Genomic DNA, 21,925 nt, shown 5'->3' with positions numbered 1-21,925 from the left:
GTGTGTTCCAGGTACAAATACGAGAGCAGTGTGACGCACGGCGGCAACGTGAACAGCACCCACAGCATCCTGCCCTGCTTGTCCAACCACACGGTGCAGGATGAGGAGGATCTAGCAGCCGTTGCAGGTACACCTAGACTGGAGGAGGATCTAGCGGCCATTGCAGGTACACCTAGCCTGGGGGAGGATCTAGCAGCCATTGAGGGTATACCTAGACTGGAGGAGACGTTAAAAGAAATTCCGCCCACTCAGATTGTGAAAAAGCAGCGGGTTCGTCCATGTGGGTCTATGTGTTCCTGGGAAACATGCTCCGTGGGATTGGAGAGACCCCCATTATGCCTCTGGGGGTTTCCTACCTGGATGACTTCTCCAAAGAAGAGAACACTGCTTTCTATTTGGGTATGTTGTCATCCACTATCTTTATATCTTTATTTCAACTGGTTTGTGACTTTTACTAGTGGCTATCCACACATATGTCTACTTACCGTATTTCCTTGAATTGCCGCCGGGGCGCTAATTCATTTAAAACCTCTTCTCACTCCGGCACTTACCAAAGGCATGCAGTACAAATTTGAGTGTGATGTAAGGATACCATCACGAAAAGCACATTTAATCAAAAGAAAAACGTTATCATGGCCTTACCTTTACTTATAAATGAAATCCATGCCAGCTCCTTCTGTGACATAAACTAAACAGGAATAGCGTGGAAGCTAACAAGTAACAAAAGTAGTCTTTACCACAATGCAGGACGCGAGCGACGTCAACTCTGGCGTGGGAGCAAACAAGAGTCCGAGAACGAATAATCAAGGGCAGGTGCGCGTGATCAAAGGAGAGACAGGTGACACAAAATGGGTAACTATGACAACGGAACCAAAACAGGAAGTGCCACCAGGAACCAAAGACATCAAATACAACACAGGGTGATAACGAAACAGAACAAAACCCAGAATATGACATGGTCCAAGACGTGGACCATGACACCTTCTGATCAAAAGCATCGATAACTTGTTTATAGAAGTCTTCCTTATCTTTCTTCAGTTTTTAAAGTCTCTCTGTCTCGATGGAGATCTTCCTTTATTACCTCCTGCTTCGATTGAAAGTCCAGTTTAGAAAACTGCTATCAGACCGCTGCTATCAGTTAGCTCGGCTCCTCAAGTGCGGGGGCGACGACAGAATTATCCCCGGACAACTCCCCCTCCCGTTATGCTCCGTGGGTGATCTCTTTATCCCAACGCTGCCACCAGGAAGTGTTATTGTATGATAATAATAATAATAGATTTTATTGGTAAAAAAAAGCACTTTACGTTGAGCAAACAACCTCAAAGTGCCACAGTGTAAAAAATAGTAATAATAATAATAGTAAAAAGATAATAACAATAAATAAAATATAAAACTAGAAACAGCCCAATAGCTAGCACCAGCATGCATGTCTATAAAAAGGCTTTTTTTTTAGAAAAGATGGGTTTTTAAGCCTTTTTTAAAAGCATCCACAGTCTGTGGTGCCCTCAGGTGGTCAGGGAGAGCGTTCCACAGACTGGGAGCAGCGGAGCAGAAAGCCCGGTCTCCCAGTGTTCGAAGCTTTGTCCGTGGAGGTTGGAGGAGGTCAGTGGAGGTGTCGTGTGGAGGATTTGGGGGTGAGCAGTTCCTTGAGGTAGAGGGGGGCATTTCCATGGAGGCACTGATGAGTTAGTAGGGAGATTTTGAAATCAATCCTGAATGGAACAGGAAGCCAGTGAATGGATTTGAGAGTTCAGCACAATTCACGTCACTCATTGTCACTTTTTCTGCAGCCGAGTAGTCGCAAGAAGGATCACTAGCGCCCTCTACCACCAGGAGGCGGGAGTCATTTAATGACTCATATTTGACACACGCAGCTATGGTATATTAATAAAACATAGCTGCTTACTGTTTTTTTTAGCTTGGACCTTAAAGGCCTACTGAAACCCGATACTACCGACCACGCAGTCTGATAGTTTATATATTAATGATGAAATCTTAACATTGAGATACATGCCAATACGGCCTTTTTAGTTTACTAAATTACAATTTTAAATTTCGTGCGGAAGTATCATGCTAAAACGTCGCGGTATGATGATGCGTGCACGTGACATCACGGATTGTAGCGGACATGTTCTTCCAGCACCGTTCACAGCTATAAGTCGTCTGCTTTAATCGCATAATTACACAGTATTCTGGACATCTGTGTAGCTGAATCTTTTTGCAATTTGTTCAATTAATAATGGAGACGTCAAAGAAGAAAGACGTAGGTGGGAAGCGGTGTATTGCGGCTGCCTTTAGCAACACAAACACAGCCGGTGTTACCTTGTTTACATTCCCGAAGGTGAAGCTTTACTACGGAACAGAGCTTGGTTCCCGACCACATGTCAACCGGCAGGTTTCGGTGAGAAAATTGTGGTGATAAGTCGTCTCTTACCGTAGACATGAGCGGAACTTGCGTCGTTCCTCGTGCAGCTGTCAAAGTGGCAGCTGCGGACTCTCTTGCCTCCTCCGACCGGCCGCCCCCGAACGTGCGATGCTTCCACCGTGGAGGAGGAAACATAGTTCGTCAACCGGCAGGTTTTGGTGAGAAAATGGTGGTAATAAGTCGGCTCTTACCGTAGACATTAGCGGCGAGCTTGCGTCGTTTCTTCCTGCACCTGTCAAAGAGGCAGCTGCGACTCTCTTGCCTCCTCCCACCGGCCGCCCCCGAACGTGCGATGCTTCCATCGTGGAGGAGGAAACATGGTTCGTCAACCGGCAGGTTTTGGTGAGAAAATGGTGGTAATAAGTCGGCTCTTACCGTAGACATTAGCGGCGAGCTTGCGTCGTTCCTCCTGCACCTGTCAAAGAGGCAGCTGCGACTCTCTTGCCTCCTCCCACCGGCCGCCCCCGAACGTGCGATGCTTCCACCGTGGAGGAGGAAACATGGTTCGTCAACCGGCAGGTTTCGGTGATAAAATGGTGGTAATAAGTCGGCTCTTACCGTAGACATGAGCGGCGAGCTTGCGTCGTTCCTCCTGCACCTGTCAAAGAGGCAGCTGCGACTATCTTGCCTCCTCCCACCGGCCGCCCCCGACCGTCGGATGCTTCCACCATTGTTGGAGGGAAAAAAAAAAAATCTCAGCCTTTGCCTCGTTGAGAAACGTGGCTTCCCTCAGAGACACTGGCGGTCACCACACCCGTGGCCACAACCCTCCGACTTTCAGGTACGACTATATAATCTCATTAAAACACTAGCAACACAATAGGCAGATAAGGGATTTTCCAGAATTATCCTAGTAAATGTGTCTAATAACATCTGAATCGCTCCCACTGCCCTGTCTTTTTTTTTCTTCTTTCTAGTCCTTCACTCTCACTTTCCTCATCCACAAATATTTCATCCTCGCTCAAATTAATGGGGAAATCATCGCTTTTTTGGTCCGAATCGCTCTAGCTGCTTGTGGCCATGATTGTAAACAATGTTCAGGTGTGAGGAGCTCCACAACCCGTGACGTCACGCGCACATCCTCTGCTACTTATGGTACAGGCAAGGCTTTTTTTATTAGCCACCAAAAGGTGTAAACTTTATCGTCGATGTTCTCTATTAAATCATTTCAGCAAAAATATGGCAATGATGACAGGGGAAGTGTCACTCGTGATGTGACGAGTTTGACCAGGCGGTAATTCAAAGAAATACGGTATTCGATTTTTTTCCCCTGGTTTCACTGTGGTTGAAAATACGACAATATGACTAAGGACAGTGAAACCTGGAGAAGCGTGACTGGGAAGAATGGCCATCGGGATCTGAACCCGAGTGGTGTTTTGTTATTGGACTTTAGTGCCGGTCCCAGGTTGTCCATAACAAACAGCATGTTCAAACATAAGAGTGTCCATATGTGCACTTGGCACCAGTTCCATGATCCACTTTGGACTTATGTCATCAGATTTGCGGTCTCAAGTTTTGGACACTTGGTTGCAGGTGTGTGAGTGGCAGGAAAAAAAGCTCTGACGAGCATGCGGAGTATATTTTTCAAGACCTAACTAAACTCTCTAGACCAGGGGTTACCGAACTTTTTGAAACCAAGAGCTACTTCTTGGGTACTGATTAAAGCGAAGGGCTACCAGTTTGATACACACTTAAATAAATTACCAGAAATAGCCAATTAGCTCAATTTACCTTTAATAAATAAATCTATATATATAAAAAAAAAATTCTTTCTCTCTGTCATCCCGTCGTACATTTTTTTTCCTTTTACAGAAAATTTTTAATAGGGAATAAATAATGAAAAAAACACTTAATTGAATGGTTTAAAAGAGGAGAAAAAAGGAAAAAAATGAAAATTTAATTTTGAATCATAGTTTTTCTTCAATTTCCATCCGTCCGTCCATTTTCTACCGCTTAGTCCCTTTAGGGTGGCGGGGGGTGCTGGTGCCCATCTCAGCCACAATCGGGCGGAAGGAGGGATACACCCTGGACAAGTCGCCACCTCATTGCAACATTCACACTCACATTTCAACTTTTTAAAATTCAACCGGAAAAAAGAGAAAACTAGTTAATTCTAATATTTTTGAAAAAATTTAAAAAATATTTTATGGAACATCATTAGTATTTTTTCCCGATTAAGATCGCCAGCGCCCCCCGCGACCCTGAAAGGGAATAAGTGGTAGAAAATGGATGGATGGATGGATAAGATTAATTTAACAATTTTGATGACATGTTTTAAATAGGTTAAAACCCAATCTGCACTTTGTTAGAATATAAAACAAATTGGACCAAGCTATATTATATTATAAAGACAAATCATTATCTCTTCTAGATTTTCCAGAACAAAAATTTTAAAATAAATTCAAAAGACTTTGAAATAAGATTTCAATTAGATTTTACAGATTTTCTAGATTTGCCATAATAATTTTTTTTTTTTAATTTGAATCATAAATTTGAAGAAATATTTCACAAATATTCTCCGTCGAAAAAACAGAAGCTAAAATGAAGAATTAAATTAAAATGTATTTATTATTCTTTACAATTAAAAAAAAAATACTTGAAAATTGATTTAAATTGACAGGAAAGAAGAGGAAGGAATTTAAAAGGTAAAAATGTATATGTGTTTAAAAATCCTAAAATAATTTCTAAGGTTGTATTTTTTCTCTAAAATTGTCTTTCTGAAAGTTATAAAAAGCAAAGTAAAAAAATTAATGAATTTATTTAAACAAGTGAAGACCAAGTCTTTAAAATATTTTCTTGGATTTTCAAATTCTATTTGAGTTTTGTCCCTCTTAGAATTAAAAATGTCGAGCAAAGCGAGACCAGCTTGCTAGTAAATAAATACTATTTAAAAAAAATAGAGGCAGCTCACTGGTAAGTGCTGCTATTTGAGCTATTTTTAGAACAGGCCAGCGGGCGACTCATCTGGTCCTTACGGGCGATTGAGACTTATTTTTCTGGTAAGAAAGGTACTGAATACATATTGGAATATAAGACGACTGCTGTGGCCACACCATGTGGCAACTGGAGCCCTCCAGCTCAGAAATGCACATGTGAGTGGCAGTAAGAAAAGCTTTGACTTTGTTGAGGGGTACCACTCTCGAGACCTAAACTCTCTAGAACAGGGGTCGGCAACCCGCGGCTCTTGGATCACTCTGATGTGGTTCAGCTGCATACTTGCCGAACCCCCCATTTTTGCGGGAGGTTTTCCGGATTCCAGAGCCTCTCCCAGAAATCTCCCCAGGAAAACATTCTCAGATTTTCACCCGGACAACAATATTGAGGGCGGGACCGTGATGGCAATGCCTTCAACGTCCTTTCGACCGTGTCTATGCTATCTATGCTAGCTAGGGGCGGCGTGGCGCAGTGGGAGAGTGGCCGTGTGCAACCCGAGGGGCCCTGGTTCAAATCCCACCTAGAACCAACCTCGTCACGTCCGTTGTGTCCTGAGCAAGACACTTCACCCTTGCTCCTGATGGGTGCTGGTTGGCGCCTTGCATGGCAGCTTCCGCCATCAGTGTGTGAATGTGTGTGTGAATGGGTAAATGTGGAAGTAGTGTCAAAGCGCTTTGAGTACCTTGAAGGTAGAAAAGCGCTATACAAGTACAACCCATTTATCATTTATCATTTATCTGAGTGCCGGCCGGCCACATCTAGTGTGCGGCCGCTGACTCAACGTGTAAGCGACTGCAAGGCATACTTGTTCAACAGCCATACAGGTTACACTGAAGGTTGTGATATAAACAACTTTAACACTCTTACTAATATGCGCCACACTGTGAACCCACACCAAACAAGAATGACAAACACATTTCGGGAGAACATCCGCACTGTAACAAAACATCAATCAATCAATCAATCATTGTTTATTTATATAGCCCTAAATCACAAATGTCTGAAAGGGCTGTACAAACCATTACGACTACGACATCCTCGGAAGAACCCACATAAGGGCAAGGAAAACTCACACCCAGTGGGCAGGGAGAATTCACACCCAGTGGGACGCCAGTGCTGACTATGAGAAACCTTGGAGAGGACCCCCCCCCCTCCCCCCGCTCCCCCTCTAGGGGACCGAAAGCAATGGATGTCGAGCGGGTCTAACATGATACTGTGAACGTTCAATCCATAGTGTCTCCAACACAGCCGCGAGAGTTCAGTTCAAAGCGGATCCAAGACAGCAGCATGAGTCCCATCCACAGGAAACCATCCCAAGCGGAGGCGGATCAGCAGCGTCGAGATGTCCCCAACCGGTACACAGCATAAGTGAAGTGAAGTGAATTATATTTATATAGCGCTTTTCTGTAGTGACTCAAAGCGCTTTACATAGTGAAACCCAATATCTAAGTTACATTTAAACCAGTGTGGGTGGCACTGGGAGCGGGTGGGTAAAGTGTCTTGCCCAAGGACACAACGGCAGTGACTAGGATGACGGAAGCGGGAATCGAACCTGCAACCCTCAAGTTGCTGGCACGGCCGCTCTACCAACCGAGCTATGCCGGTAACAACACAAATACCCAATATCCCATACATCGCTAACTCTTCCAGGCTACATTATACACCCCCACTGCCACCCCTGCCCCTCCGTACGTCGGTTGAGGTGGGCGGGGTTTGGTGGTAGCGGGGGTGTATAATGTAGCCTGGAAGAGTTCGGGATACATGGGATTCTGGGTATTTGTTCTGTTGTGTTTATGTTGTGTTACAGTGCGGATGTTCTGCCGAAATGTGTTTGTCATTCGTGGTTTCAAGGTGTGGCGCAAATTAGTAAGAGTGCTATAGTTGTTTATATCACAACCTTCAGTGTAACCTGTATGGCTGTCGCTTGCGTGTGTCTGCAGTGGGACGCCAGTGACAATGCTGACTATGAGAAACCTTGGAGAGGACCTCAAATGTAGGCAACCCCCCCCTCTAGGGGACCGAAAGCAATGGATGTCGAGCGGGTCTAGCATGACACTGTGAAAGTTCAATCCATAGTGGCTCCAACACAGCCGCGAGAGTTCAGTTCAAAGCGGATCCAAGACAGCAGCGAGAGTCCCGTCCACAGGAAACCATCCCAAGCGGAGGCGGATCAGCAGCGTAGAGATGTCCCCAACCAGTACACAGCATAACAACACAAATACCCAATATCCCATACGTCGCTAACTCTTATGGGCTACATTATACATCCCCGCTACCGCCCCTGCCCCTCCGTGCGTCAGTTGAGGTGGGCGGGGTTTGGTGGTAGCGGGGGTGTATAATGTAGCCTGGAAGAGTTCGGGATACATGGGATTCTGGGTATTTGTTCTGTTGTGTTTATGTTGTGTTACAGTGCGGATGTTCTGCCGAAATGTGTTTGTCATTCGTGGTTTTCAAGGTGTGGCGCAAATTAGTAAGAGTGCTAAAGTTGTTTATATCACAACCTTCAGTGTAACCTGTATGGCTGTCGCTTGTGTGTGTCTGCAGAAGCCTCATACAATATCATACAATATGTGAATGGGCCGGTAAGCTGTTTGTTACGGTTTTAGAGGGCGCCAAACGCATTGTCATCATAGCACAAACGTATTATTGTTGTTTGGGTGAAAACCAGCAGACAGTTGAGATAATGCAAGTCTAAGTATAATAGTCCCATCCATCTCTTTTGTCTCCTTTGCATCCAGCCTGCATCCACACGGTTGGGATCCTGGGGCCCATGTTTGGCTACATGATGGGATCCTATCTGGCCAAGATCTATGTGGACGTTGGCTTTGTGGATTTAGGTGCGTAAGCCACGCACCATCAATGCCCTAATCCTAACTGTTCTGTCCTTTTTCGTGTGGCCAAAAAAAAACAATGAGTTAATGACGATCGCCTTGCAAGAAGAATTCATAAACCAGTTTTTCTTCTTCATCTTAGACCGTGTGACCATCAACTACAAGGACTCCCGCTGGGTGGGGGCCTGGTGGCTGGGCTTCATTGTGACCGCCACTATTATCTTGCTCTCCAGCATCCCCTTCTGGTTCCTGCCCAAGTCTCTCCCCAAGCAGGGGAAGGGGAAGAGGGACAGAGGCCCCGAGTCGGATCCAGGGACAGAGCAGGGTCATTTCCTCCCGGAGATCAGCCAGGATCCCGAAGAGAAGGAGACTCCAGTTACCTTCCAGGAGCTGGCAAAAGGTGACGGAATTCTTGCCCTTTATATTTTGAACCTTAGTCTAGCCTTGAGATTGACTATACACATGTAGTCCCGGGACCCAAAAGGTCTCCGCTCATAAAAGTCTCACAGTCATATAGATTTTCACTTTCAAAGACTGAAATCTTTTAAAAACTTCAGCTCGATCTGTTGAAATAAAGCGGTGTTTACTTCCGTCCATACATATATATCTATATCTATATCTATAAATATATATATATATATATATATATATATATATATATATATATATATATATATATATATATATATATATATATATATATATATATACACACATATATATACACATATATATATATATATATATATATATATATATATATATATATACATATATATATATATATATATATATATATATATACATATATATACACATATATACATATATATACATATATATATATATATATATATATATATATATATATATATATATATATATATACATATATATATACATATATATACACACACACATATATATATATATATATAAAATCTCCTGATGATTGAGGGAACCCCTCATGACACAGATCTGTAGAGATGAAGTAGTCTTGTGATTTTTTTCCCCACACCTACATATTGCGCTCTACCACGGTATCGAGCACTATTCTCTGGATAATCCAATCAAGACATATATATATATATATATATATATATATATATATATATATATATATATATACATATATATATATATATATATATACAACTCATATGGAAACGGGGTTTGTATGTAAATATATATATATATATATATATATATATATATATATATTTACATGCAAACCCCGTTTGCGTAAATATAAACAGAGTACAAGGATTTGCAAATCATTTTCAGCCCATATTCAGTTGAATATGCTACAAAGACAACATATTTGATGTTCATACTGATAAACATTTATTTTTTTTGTGCAAATAATCATTAACTTTAGAATTTGATGCCAGCAACATGTGACAAAGAAGTTGGGAAAGGTGGCAATAAATACTGATAAAGTTGAGGAATGCTCATCAAACCCTTATTTGGAACACCCCACAGGTGTGCAGGCTAGTTGGGAACAGGTGGGTGCCATGATTGGGTATAAAAGCAGCTTCCATGAAATGCTAAGTAATTCACAAACAGGGATGGGGCGAGGGTCACCACTTTGTAAGCAAATTGTCGAACAGTTTTAGAACAACATTTCTCAACGAGCTAATGCAAGGAATTTAGGGTTTTTACCATCTACGGTCCGTAAAATCATCCAAAAGGTCAGAGAATCTGGAGAAATCACTGCACGTAAGCGATGATATTACGGACCTTTGACCCCTCAGGCGGTACTGCGTCAAAAACTGACATCAGTGTGTAAAGGATATCGCCACTTGGGCTCAGGAACACTTCATAAAACCGCTGTCGGTAACTACAGTTAGTCGCTACATTTGTAAGTGCAAGTTAAAGCTCTACTATGCAAAGCCAACGCCATTTATCAACAACACCGAGGAACACCGCCGGGTTGGCTGGGCCCGAGCTCATCTAAGATGGACTGATGCAAAGTGGAAAAGTGTTCTGTGGTCTGACGAGTCCAAATTTCAAATTATATTTAGAAACTGTGGATGTAGTGTCCTCCAGAACGAAGAGGAAAATAACCATCCGGATTGTTATAGGCGCAAAGTTCAAAAGGCACCATATGTGATGGTATGGGGGTGTATTAGTGCCCAAGGCATGGGTAATTTACACATCTGTGAAGGCACCATTAATGCTGAAAGGTCCATACAGGTTTTGGAGCAACATATGTTTTCTTCCAAGTAACGTTATCATGGACGCCCCTGCTTATTTCAGCAAAACAATGCCAGGCCATGTGTTATAACAGCGTGGCTTCGTAGTAAAAGAGTACAGGTACTTTACCGGTTCCACCTGCAGTCGAGAAATGTCTCCCATCGAACATGTGTGGCGCATAATGAAGCGTAAAATACGACAACAAGACCCCGGACTGTTGAACAACTTAAGCTGTACATCAAGCAAGAATGGTAAAGAGTTCCACTTTCAAAGCTTCAACAATTAGTTTCCTCACTTCCCAAACGTTTATTGAGTGTTTTTTAAAAGAAAAGGTGATGTAACACAGTGCTGAATATGCCCTTTCCCAACTACTTTGTCACTTGTTGCACCCATGAAATTCCAAGTTAATTATTATTTGCAAAAAAAATAAATAAAGTTTATGAGTTTGAACATCAAATAATCCTTGTCCTTAACACAACATTTGACAAGGTTGTAACCTGTACTTAGGTTGGATATAGTCGAAGATCACTCATTCAGTCTTAGGGCTGAAGTGGGTCCCGGGCCCCTATGTAGTGGAAAAGTGAGTTTAACAAGGTTGAGAACCCCTGCCCTTGGAACACATTGCAACTTTCCGACTGCCAACCTTCAAACTGAACAATCTCATCCCAAAAAGGAATACGTCATGTGTCAGGCCCGAGGGTGCACAAGGGTGAAGCCATTCGGAGGACCAAGTCTGACTTTGGGGGATTCGGGGTTTAATGATTAATCGGTTAATCCGTGGACCTGAGCAATCAGACAACCTGGACCAAAGTTGAATGACCCACAAACATGACTTCCACTCTGGGAGGCAGTTATGTAAAAGCAGTTCTCCAAAACCAATTGATGATTGACTCCGCCGTCTTGGACCACATCTTCCTGATACCCAGCGTCCTCTGCAATGGACATTTATGTTCGTGCTTACACAAACAACATTTGCTGGCATGTCCACTACAGACATACTTGCCAACCCTCCCGGATTTTCCGGGAAACTCCCGAAATTCAGCGCCTCTCCCGAAAACCTCCCGGAAGAAATTTTCTCCGTGGACGCCACGCCCCCTCCAGCTCCACGCGGACCTGAGGGGGGACAGCCTGTTTTCACGTCCACTTTCCCGCTATATAAACAGCTTGCCTGCCCAATCACGTTACAACATCCACGGATTTTAATAAAAAACTGCACACACAAGGAGACGAAGCAGAAGAACGAGGAAGTCACAGCCATGGCGACGCCATCTGTAATAGAGTGATTCTATGTTGTCTGTTGCCATCTCCTGGTGAATGTTGCCTATAGCGTTATGGGGTTGGTTTTTGATTGGCCAACGATTTACGTAGTGTTGCGCACCTTAGGCGGCATAGCTCGGTTGGTAGAGCGGTCGTGCCAACAACTTGAGGGTTGCAGGTTCGATTCCCGCTTGTGCCATCCTAGTCACTGCTGTTGTGTCCTTGCGCAAGACACTTTACCCACCTGCTCCCAGTGCCACCCACACTGGTTTAAATGTAACTTAGATATTGGGTGTCGCTATGTAAAGCGCTTTGAGTCACTTGAGAAAAGCGCTATATAAATATAATTCACTTCACACTTCACCTGACGGCAAGTGACTCTCGCCAGTACGCAAACGGCAGAACAAAGGTTACTCAAATAGTGAAAGGTAAGTGTTGTTGTTTTTTTAGTAACCAGCAAGCACGGTACAGTTAGTGGAACAACTGTGTTTTTATTACTGTGTATTTGATAGGTGCCGTCTGAAATTCAACTATTTCTTTTGATTATATATGTATATATAATAAAATAAATATATATAGCTAGAATTCACTGAAAGTCAAGTATTTCATATATATATATATATATATATATATATATATATATATATATGAAATACTTGAGTTGGTGAATTGTAGATGTAAATATACTTCCCCCCTTTTAACCACGCCCCCAACCATGCCTTCGCCCCAACCCCCCACCTCCCGAAATCGGAGGTCTCAAGGTTGGCAAGTATGACTACAGAGGACACAGGCTCTCAGGAGGTAGCATTCGACAAGGAAGTATCCCGTATGTGATGTCATAATCTTATATCAGGTTGTGTTTTGACCCCTGCAGACTTTCTGCCGTCTCTGAAGAGACTGTTCAGGAACAGCATCTACACCCTGATGATCCTCACCTACCTGGTGTCCGTCAACGGCTTCATGGGCATGATCACCTTCAAGCCAAAGTTCTTGGAGCAGATCTACGGCCAGGCCGCCTCCAGGGCCATTTTCCTCATAGGTACCACACCGACACACGGATGTTGTTGGAAGGAAGTGTGCCTGTGGGAGATAACGTATGTGTGTCGGCTTTACATGTGCCTGTGGGAGATAACATGAAAAGCATACCTTTACATGTGCCTGTGGGAGATAACATGGAGAACATACCTTTATACAGTATGTGGCTGTGGGAGAGAACATGGAGAACATACCTTTATATGTGCCTGTGGGAGATAACATGGAGAACATACCTTTATACAGTATGTGGCTGTGGGAGAGAACATGGAGAACATACCTTTATATGTGCCTTTGGGAGATAACATGGAGAACATACCTTTATATGTGCCTGTGGGAGATAACCTAGAGAACATACCTTTATATGTGCCTGTGGGAGATAACGTGGAGAACATCCCTTTATATGTGCCTGTGGGAGATAACGTGGAGAACATACCTTTATATGTGCCTGTGGGAGATAACGTGGAGAACATACCTTTATATGTGCCTGTGGGAGATAATGTGGAGAACATACCTTTATATGTGCCTGTGGGAGATAACATGGAGAACATACCTTTATATGTGCCTGTGGGAGATAATGTGGAGAACATAACTTTATATGTGCCTGTGGGAGATAACGTGGAGAACATACCTCTATATGTGCCTGTGGGAGATAACCTAGAGAACATACCTTTATATGTACCTGTGGGAGATAACGTGGAGAACATACCTTTATATGTGCCTGTGGGAGATAACGTGGAGAACATACCTTTATATGTGCCTGTGGGAGATAAGGTGGAGAACATACCTTTATATGTGCCTGTGGGAGATAACGTGGAGAACATACCTTTATACAGTATGTGGCTGTGGGAGAGAACATGGAGAACATACCTTTACATGTGCCTTTGGGAGATAACATGGAGAACATACCTTTATATGTGCCTGTAGGAGATAACCTAGAGAACATACCTTTATATGTGCCTGTGGGAGATAACGTGGAGAACATCCCTTTATATGTGCCTGTGGGAGATAACGTGGAGAACATACCTTTATATGTGCCTGTGGGAGATAACGTGGAGAACATACCTTTATATGTGCCTGTGGGAGATAATGTGGAGAACATACCTTTATATGTGCCTGTGGGAGATAACATGGAGAACATACCTTTATATGTGCCTGTGGGAGATAATGTGGAGAACATAACTTTATATGTGCCTGTGGGAGATAACGTGGAGAAAATACCTCTATATGTGCCTGTGGGAGATAACCTAGAGAACATACCTTTATATGTACCTGTGGGAGATAACGTGGAGAACATACCTTTATATGTGCCTGTGGGAGATAACGTGGAGAACATACCTTTATATGTGCCTGTGGGAGATAAGGTGGAGAACATACCTTTATATGTGCCTGTGGGAGATAACGTGGAGAACATACCTTTATACAGTATGTGGCTGTGGGAGAGAACATGGAGAACGTACCTTTATATGTGCCTGTGGGAGATAATGCAGAATAACATACCTTTCTTTACATGTGCTTGTGGGAGATAACGTGGAGAACATACCTTTATATGTGCCTGTGGGAGATAACGTGGAGAACATACGTACCTGTGGGAGATAATGCGGAGAACATACCTTTATATGTGCCTGTGGGAGATAACGTGGAGAACATACCTTTACATATGCCTGTGGGAGATAACGTGGAGAACATACCTTTATATGTGCCTGAGGGAGATAACGTGGAGAACATACGTGCCTGTGGGAGATAATGCGGAGAACATACCTTCATATGTGCCTGTGGGAGATAACGTGGAGGACATACCTTTACATGTGCCTGTGGGAAATAACGTGGACAACATACCTTTATATGTACCTGTGGGAGATATCGTGGAGAACATACCTTTATATGTGCCTGTGGGAGATAACATGGAGAACATACCTTTATATGTGCCTGTGGGAGATAATGCGGAGAACATACCTTTACATGTGCCTGTGGGAGATAACGTGGAGAACATACCTTTATATGTGCCTGTGGGAGATAATGTGGAGAACATAACTTTATATGTGCCTGTGGGAGATAACGTGGAGAAAATACCTCTATATGTGCCTGTGGGAGATAACCTAGAGAACATACCTTTATATGTACCTGTGGGAGATAACGTGGAGAACATACCTTTATATATGCCTGTGGGAGATAACGTGGAGAACATACCTTTATATGTGCCTGTGGGAGATAAGGTGGAGAACATACCTTTATGTGTGCCTGTGGGAGATAACGTGGAAAACATACCTTTATACAGTATGTGGCTGTGGGAGAGAACATGGAGAACGTACCTTTATATGTGCCTGTGGGAGATAATGCAGAATAACATACCTTTCTTTACATGTGCTTGTGGGAGATAACGTGGAGAACATACCTTTATATGTGCCTGTGGGAGATAACGTGGAGAACATACGTACCTGTGGGAGATAATGCGGAGAACATACCTTTATATGTGCCTGTGGGAGATAACGTGGAGAACATACCTTTACATATGCCTGTGGGAGATAACGTGGAGAACATACCTTTATATGTGCCTGAGGGAGATAACGTGGAGAACATACATGCCTGTGGGAGATAATGCGGAGAACATACCTTCATATGTGCCTGTGGGAGATAACGTGGAGGACATACCTTTACATGTGCCTGTGGGAAATAACGTGGACAACATACCTTTATATGTACCTGTGGGAGATATCGTGGAGAACATACCTTTATATGTGCCTGTGGGAGATAACATGGAGAACATACCTTTATATGTGCCTGTGGGAGATAATGCGGAGAACATACCTTTACATGTGCCTGTGGGAGATAACGTGGAGAACATACCTTTATATGTGCCTGTGGGAGATAAAGTGGAGAACATACCTTTATATGTGCCTGTGGGAGATAACATGAAAAACATACCTTTATATGTGGCTGTGGGAGATAACGTGGAGAACATACCTTTATATGTGCCTGTGGGAGAGAACATGGAGAACATACCTTTATAAGCGCCTGTGGGAGATAACATGGAGAGCATACCTTTATATGTGCCTGTGGGAGATAATGTGGAGAACATACCTTTATATGTGCCTGTGGGAGATAATGTGGAGAACATACCTTTATATGTACCTGTGGGAGACAACGTGAAGAACATACCTTTATATGTGCCTTTGGGAGATAACATGAAAAACATACCTTTATATGTGGCTGCGGGAGAGAACATGGAGAACATACCTTTATATGTGCCTGTGGGAGAGAACATGGAGAACATACCTTTATATGTGCCTGTGGGAGATAACGTGGAGAACATACCTTTATATGTGCCTGTGGGAGATAATGTGGAGAACATACCTTTATATGTGCCTGTGGGAGATAATGTGGAGAACATCCCTTTATATGTGCCTGTGGGAGATAACGTGGAGAACATACCTTTATATGTGCCTGTGGGAGAAAATGTGGAGAACATACCTTTATATGTACCTGTGGGAGATAATGCGGAGAACATACCTTTATACAGTATGTGGCTGTGGGAGAGAACATGGAGAACGTACCTTTATATGTGCCTGTGGGAGATAATGCGAAGAACATACCTTTCTTTACATGTGCTTGTGGGAGATAACGTGGAGAACATACCTTTATATGTGCCTGTGGGAGATAACGTGGAGAACATACCTTTATATGTGCCTGTGGGAGATAAGGTGGAGAACAAACCTTTATATGTGCCTGTGGGAGATAACGTGGAGAACATACCTTTATACAGTATGTGGCTGTGGGAGAGAACATGGAGAACGTACCTTTATATGTGCCTGTGGGAGATAATGCAGAATAACATACCTTTCTTTACATGTGCTTGTGGGAGATAACGTGGAGAACATACCTTTATATGTGCCTGTGGGAGATAACGTGGAGAACATACGTACCTGTGGGAGATAATGCGGAGAACATACCTTTATATGTGCCTGTGGGAGATAACGTGGAGAACATATGTGCCTTTGGGAGATAATGCGGAGAACATTCCATCATATGTGCCTGTGGGAGATAACGTGGAGAACATACCTTTACATGTGCCTGTGGGAAATAACGTGGACAACATACCTTTATATGTACCTGTGGGAGATATCGTGGAGAACATACCTTTATATGTGCCTGTGGGAGATAACATGGAGAACATACCTTTATATGTGCCTGTGGGAGATAATGCGGAGAACATACCTTTACATGTGCCTGTGGGAGATAACATGGAGAACATACCTTTATATGTGCCTGTGGGAGATAAAGTGGAGAACATACCTTTATATGTGCCTGTGGGAGAGAACATGGAGAACATACCTTTATAAGCGCCTGTGGGAGATAACATGGAGAGCATACCTTTATATGTGCCTGTGGGAGATAACCTAGAGAACACACCTTTATATGTGCCTGTGGGAGATAATGTGGAGAACATACCTTTATATGTGCCTGTGGGAGATAACGTGGAGAACATACCTCTATATGTGCCTGTGGGAGACAACGTGAAGAACATACCTTTATATGTGCCTGTGGGAGATAACATGAAAAACATACCTTTATATGTGGCTGCGGGAGAGAACATGGAGAACATACCTTTATATGTGCCTGTGGGAGAGAACATGGCGAACATACCTTTATATGTGCCTGTGGGAGATAACATGGAGAACATACCTCTATATGTGCCTGTGGGAGACAACGTGAAGAACATACCTTTATATGTGCCTGTGGGAGATAACATGAAAAACATACCTTTATATGTGCCTGTGGGAGAGAACATGGAGAACATACCTTTATATGTGCCTGTGGGAGATAACCTAGAGAACATACCTTTATATGTACCTGTGGGAGATAACCTAGAGAACATACCTTTATATGTGCCTGTGGGAGATAACGTGGAGAACATACCTTTATATGTGCCTGTGGGAGATAATGCGGAGAACATACCTTTACATGTGCCTGTGGGAGATAACGTGGAGAACATACCTTTATACAGTATGTGGCTGTGGTAGAGAACATGGAGAACGTACCTTTATATGTGCCTGTGGGAGAGAACATGGAGAACATACCTTTATATGTGCCTTTGGGAGATAACCTAGAGAACATACCTTTATATGTACCTGTGGGAGATAACCTAGAGAACATACCTTTATATGTGCCTGTGGGAGATAACGTGGAGAACATACCTTTATATGTGCCTGTGGGAGATAATGTGGAGAACATACCTTTATATGTACCTGTGGGAGATAATGCGGAGCACATACCTTTACATGTGCCTGTGGGAGATAATGTGGAGAACATACCTTTATACAGTATGTGGCTGTGGGAGAGAACATGGAGAACGTACCTTTACATGTGCCTGTGGGAGATAATGCGGAGAAAATACCTTTCTTTACATGTGCTTGTGGGAGATAACGTGGAGAACAAACCTTTATATGTGCCTGTGGGAGATAACTTGGAGAACATACCTTTATATGTGCCTGTGGGAGATAAGGTGGAGAACATACCTTTATATGTGCCTGTGGGAGATAACATGGAGAACATACCTTTATACAGTATGTGGCTGTGGGAGAGAACATGGAGAACGTACCTTTATATGTGCCTGTGGGAGATAATGCAGAATAACATACCTTTCTTTACATGTGCTTGTGGGAGATAACGTGGAGAACATACCTTTATATGTGCCTGTGGGAGATAACATGGAGAACATACGTACCTGTGGGAGATAATGCGGAGAATATACCTTTATATGTGCCTGTGGGAGATAACGTGGAGAACATACCTTTACATGTGCCTGTGGGAGATAACGTCGAGAACATACCTTTATATGTGCCTGAGGGAGATAACGTGGAGAACATACGTGCCTGTGGGAGATCATGCGGAGAACATACCTTCATATGTGCCTGTGGGAGATAACGTGGAGAACATACCTTTACATGTGCCTGTGGGAAATAACGTGGACAACATACCTTTATATGTACCTGTGGGAGATAATGCGGAGAACATACCTTTACATGTGCCTTTGGGAGATAACGTGGAGAACATACCTTTATATGTGCCTGTGGGAGATAAAGTGGAGAACATACCTTTATATGTGCCTGTGGGAGATAACATGAAAAACATACCTTTATATGTGGCTGTGGGAGAGAACATGGAGAACATACCTTTATATGTGCCTGTGGGAGAGAACATGGAGAACATACCTTTATAAGCGCCTGTGGGAGATAACATGGAGAGCATACCTTTATATGTGCCTGTGGGAGATAACCTAGAGAACACACCTTTATAAGTGCCTGTGGGAGATAATGTGGAGAACATACCTTTATATGTGCCTGTGGGAGATAACGTGGAGAACATACCTCTATATGTGCCTGTGGGAGACAACGTGAAGAACATACCTTTATATGTGGCTGCGGGAGAGAATATGGAGAACATACCTTTATATGTGCCTGTGGGAGAGAACATGGAGAACATACCTTTATATGTGCCTGTGGGAGATAACCTAGAGAACATACCTTTATATGTACCTGTGGGAGATAACCTAGAGAACATATCTTTATATGTACCTGTGGGAGATAATGCGGAGAACATACCTTTACATGTGCCTGTGGGAGATAATGCGGAGAACATACCTTTCTTTACATGTGCTTGTGGGAGATAACGTGGAGAACATACCTTTATATGTGCCTGTGGGAGATAACGTGGAGAACATACGTGCCTGTGGGAGATAATGCGGAGAACATACCTTTATATGTGCCTGTGGGAGATAACGTGGAGAACATACCTTTACATGTGCCTGTGGGAGATAACGTGGAGAACATACCTTTATATGTGCCTGAGGGAGATAACGTGGAGAACATACGTGCCTGTGGGAGATAATGCGGAGAACATACCTTTATATGTGCCTGTGGGAGAAAACATGGAGAACATACCTTTATATGTGCCTGTGGGAGATAACCTAGAGAACATACCTTTATATGTACCTGTGGGAGATAACCTAGAGAACATACCTTTATATGTGCCTGTGGGAGATAACATGGAGAACATACCTCTATATGTGCCTGTGGGAGACAACGTGAAGAACATACCTTTATATGTGCCTGTGGGAGATAACATGAAAAACATACCTTTATAAGTGCCTGTGGGAGAGAACATGGAGAACATACCTTTATATGTGCCTGTGGGAGACAACCTAGAGAACATACCTTTATATGTACCTGTGGGAGATAACCTAGAGAACATACCTTTATATGTGCCTGTGGGAGATAACGTGGAGAACATACCTTTATATGTGCCTGTGGGAGATAACGTGGAGAACATACCTTTATATGTGCCTATGGGAGATAATGTGGAGAACATCCCTTTATATGTGCCTGTGGGAGATAACTTGGAGAACATACCTTTATATGTGCCTGTGGGAGATAATGTGGAGAACATATCTTTATATGTACCTGTGGGAGATAATGCGGAGAACATACCTTTACATGTGCCTGTGGGAGATAACGTGGAGAACATACCTTTATACAGTATGTGGCTGTGGTAGAGAACATGGAGAACGTACCTTTATATGTGCCTGTGGGAGATAATGCGGAGAACATACCTTTCTTTACATGTGCTTGTGGGAGATAACGTGGAGAACATACCTTTATATGTGCCTGTGGGAGATAACGTGGAGAACATATGTGCCTGTGGGAGATAATGCGGATAACATACCTTTATATGTGCCTGTGGGAGATAACGTGGAGAACATACCTTTACATGTGCCTGTGGGAGATAACGTGGAGAACATACCTTTATATGTGCCTGAGGGAGATAACGTGGAGAACATACGTGACTGTGGGAGATAATGCGGAGAACATACCTTTATATGTGCCTGTGGGAGATAACGTGGAGAACATACCTTTACATGTGCCTGTGGGAGATAACGTGGAGAACATACCTTTATACAGTATGTGGCTGTGGGAGAGAACGTGGAGAACATACCTTCATATGTGCCTGTGGGAGATAATATGGAGAACATACCTTTATATGTGCCTGTGGGAGATAATGCGGAGAACATACCTTTACATGTGCCTGTGGGAGATAACGTGGAGAACATACCTTTACATGTGCCTGTGGGAGACAATGTGGAGAACATACCTTTACATGTGCCTGTGGGAGATAACCCAGAGAACATACCTTTATATGTACCTGTGGGAGATAACGTGGAGAACATACCTTTATATGTGCCTGTGGGAGATAACGTGGAGAACATACCTTTATATGTGCCTGTGGGAGAAAACGTGGAGAACATACCTTTATATGTACCTGTGGGAGATAACGTGGAGAACATACCTTTATATGTGCCTGTGGGAGATAACATGGAGAACATACCTTTATATGTGCCTGTGGGAGATAACGTGGAGAACATACATTTATATGTACCTGTGGGAGAGAACGTGGAGAACATACCTTCATATGTGCCTATGGGAGAGAACGTGGAGAACATACCTTTATATGTGCCTGTGGGAGATAACATGGAGAACATACCTTTATATGTGCCTGTGGGAGATAACATGGAGAACATACCTCTATATGTGCCTGTGGGAGATAACGTGGAGAACATACCTTTATACAGTATGTGGCTGTGGGAGAGAACATGGAGAACGTACCTTTATATGTACCTGTGGGAGATAATGCGGATAACATACCTTTACATGTGCTTGTGGGAGATAATGTGGAGAACATACCTTTATATGTGCCGGTGGGAGATAACGTGGAGAACATACGTGCCTGTGGGAGATAATGCGGAGAACATACCTTTATATGTGCCTGTGGGAGATAAAGTGGAGAACATACCTTTATATGTGCCTGTGGGAGAGAACATGGAGAACATACCTTTATAAGCGCCTGTGGGAGATAACATGGAGAGTATACCTTTATATGTGCCTGTGGGAGATAACCTAGAGAACACACCTTTATATGTGCCTGTGGGAGATAATGTGGAGAACATACCTTTATATGTGCCTGTGGGAGATAACGTGGAGAACATACCTCTATATGTGCCTGTGGGAGACAACGTGAAGAACATACCTTTATATGTGCCTGTGGGAGATAACATGAAAAACATACCTTTATATGTGGCTGCGGGAGAGAACATGGAGAACATACCTTTATATGTGCCTGTGGGAGAGAACATGGAGAACATACCTTTATATGTGCCTGTGGGAGATAACCTAGAGAACATACCTTTATATGTACC

At 43.1% G+C, this 21,925-nt stretch overlaps 1 protein-coding gene across 2 annotated transcripts in view; it reads left to right on the top strand.

Annotated features, from left to right (window-relative positions):
• LOC133559926 (solute carrier organic anion transporter family member 1C1-like) overlaps window positions 1-21,925 on the top strand; it is a 63,049-nt gene that overhangs the window by 10,002 nt on the left and 31,122 nt on the right. For both annotated transcript variants that reach the window (XM_061911921.1, XM_061911920.1), the window contains exons 6-10: window positions 12-166; window positions 253-399; window positions 8,098-8,196; window positions 8,333-8,590; window positions 12,518-12,682. In XM_061911921.1, the coding sequence (XP_061767905.1) occupies window positions 12-166; window positions 253-399; window positions 8,098-8,196; window positions 8,333-8,590; window positions 12,518-12,682 (824 nt within the window). The remainder of the gene's footprint in view (window positions 1-11; window positions 167-252; window positions 400-8,097; window positions 8,197-8,332; window positions 8,591-12,517; window positions 12,683-21,925) is intronic.

Source organism: Nerophis ophidion, linkage group LG10 (assembly GCF_033978795.1).
Source record: "Nerophis ophidion isolate RoL-2023_Sa linkage group LG10, RoL_Noph_v1.0, whole genome shotgun sequence".
Taxonomy (NCBI): Eukaryota; Metazoa; Chordata; class Actinopteri; order Syngnathiformes; family Syngnathidae; genus Nerophis; species Nerophis ophidion.
Note: the sequence above shows the minus strand (reverse complement) of the source record. Positions and strands in the feature narration are given on the sequence as shown.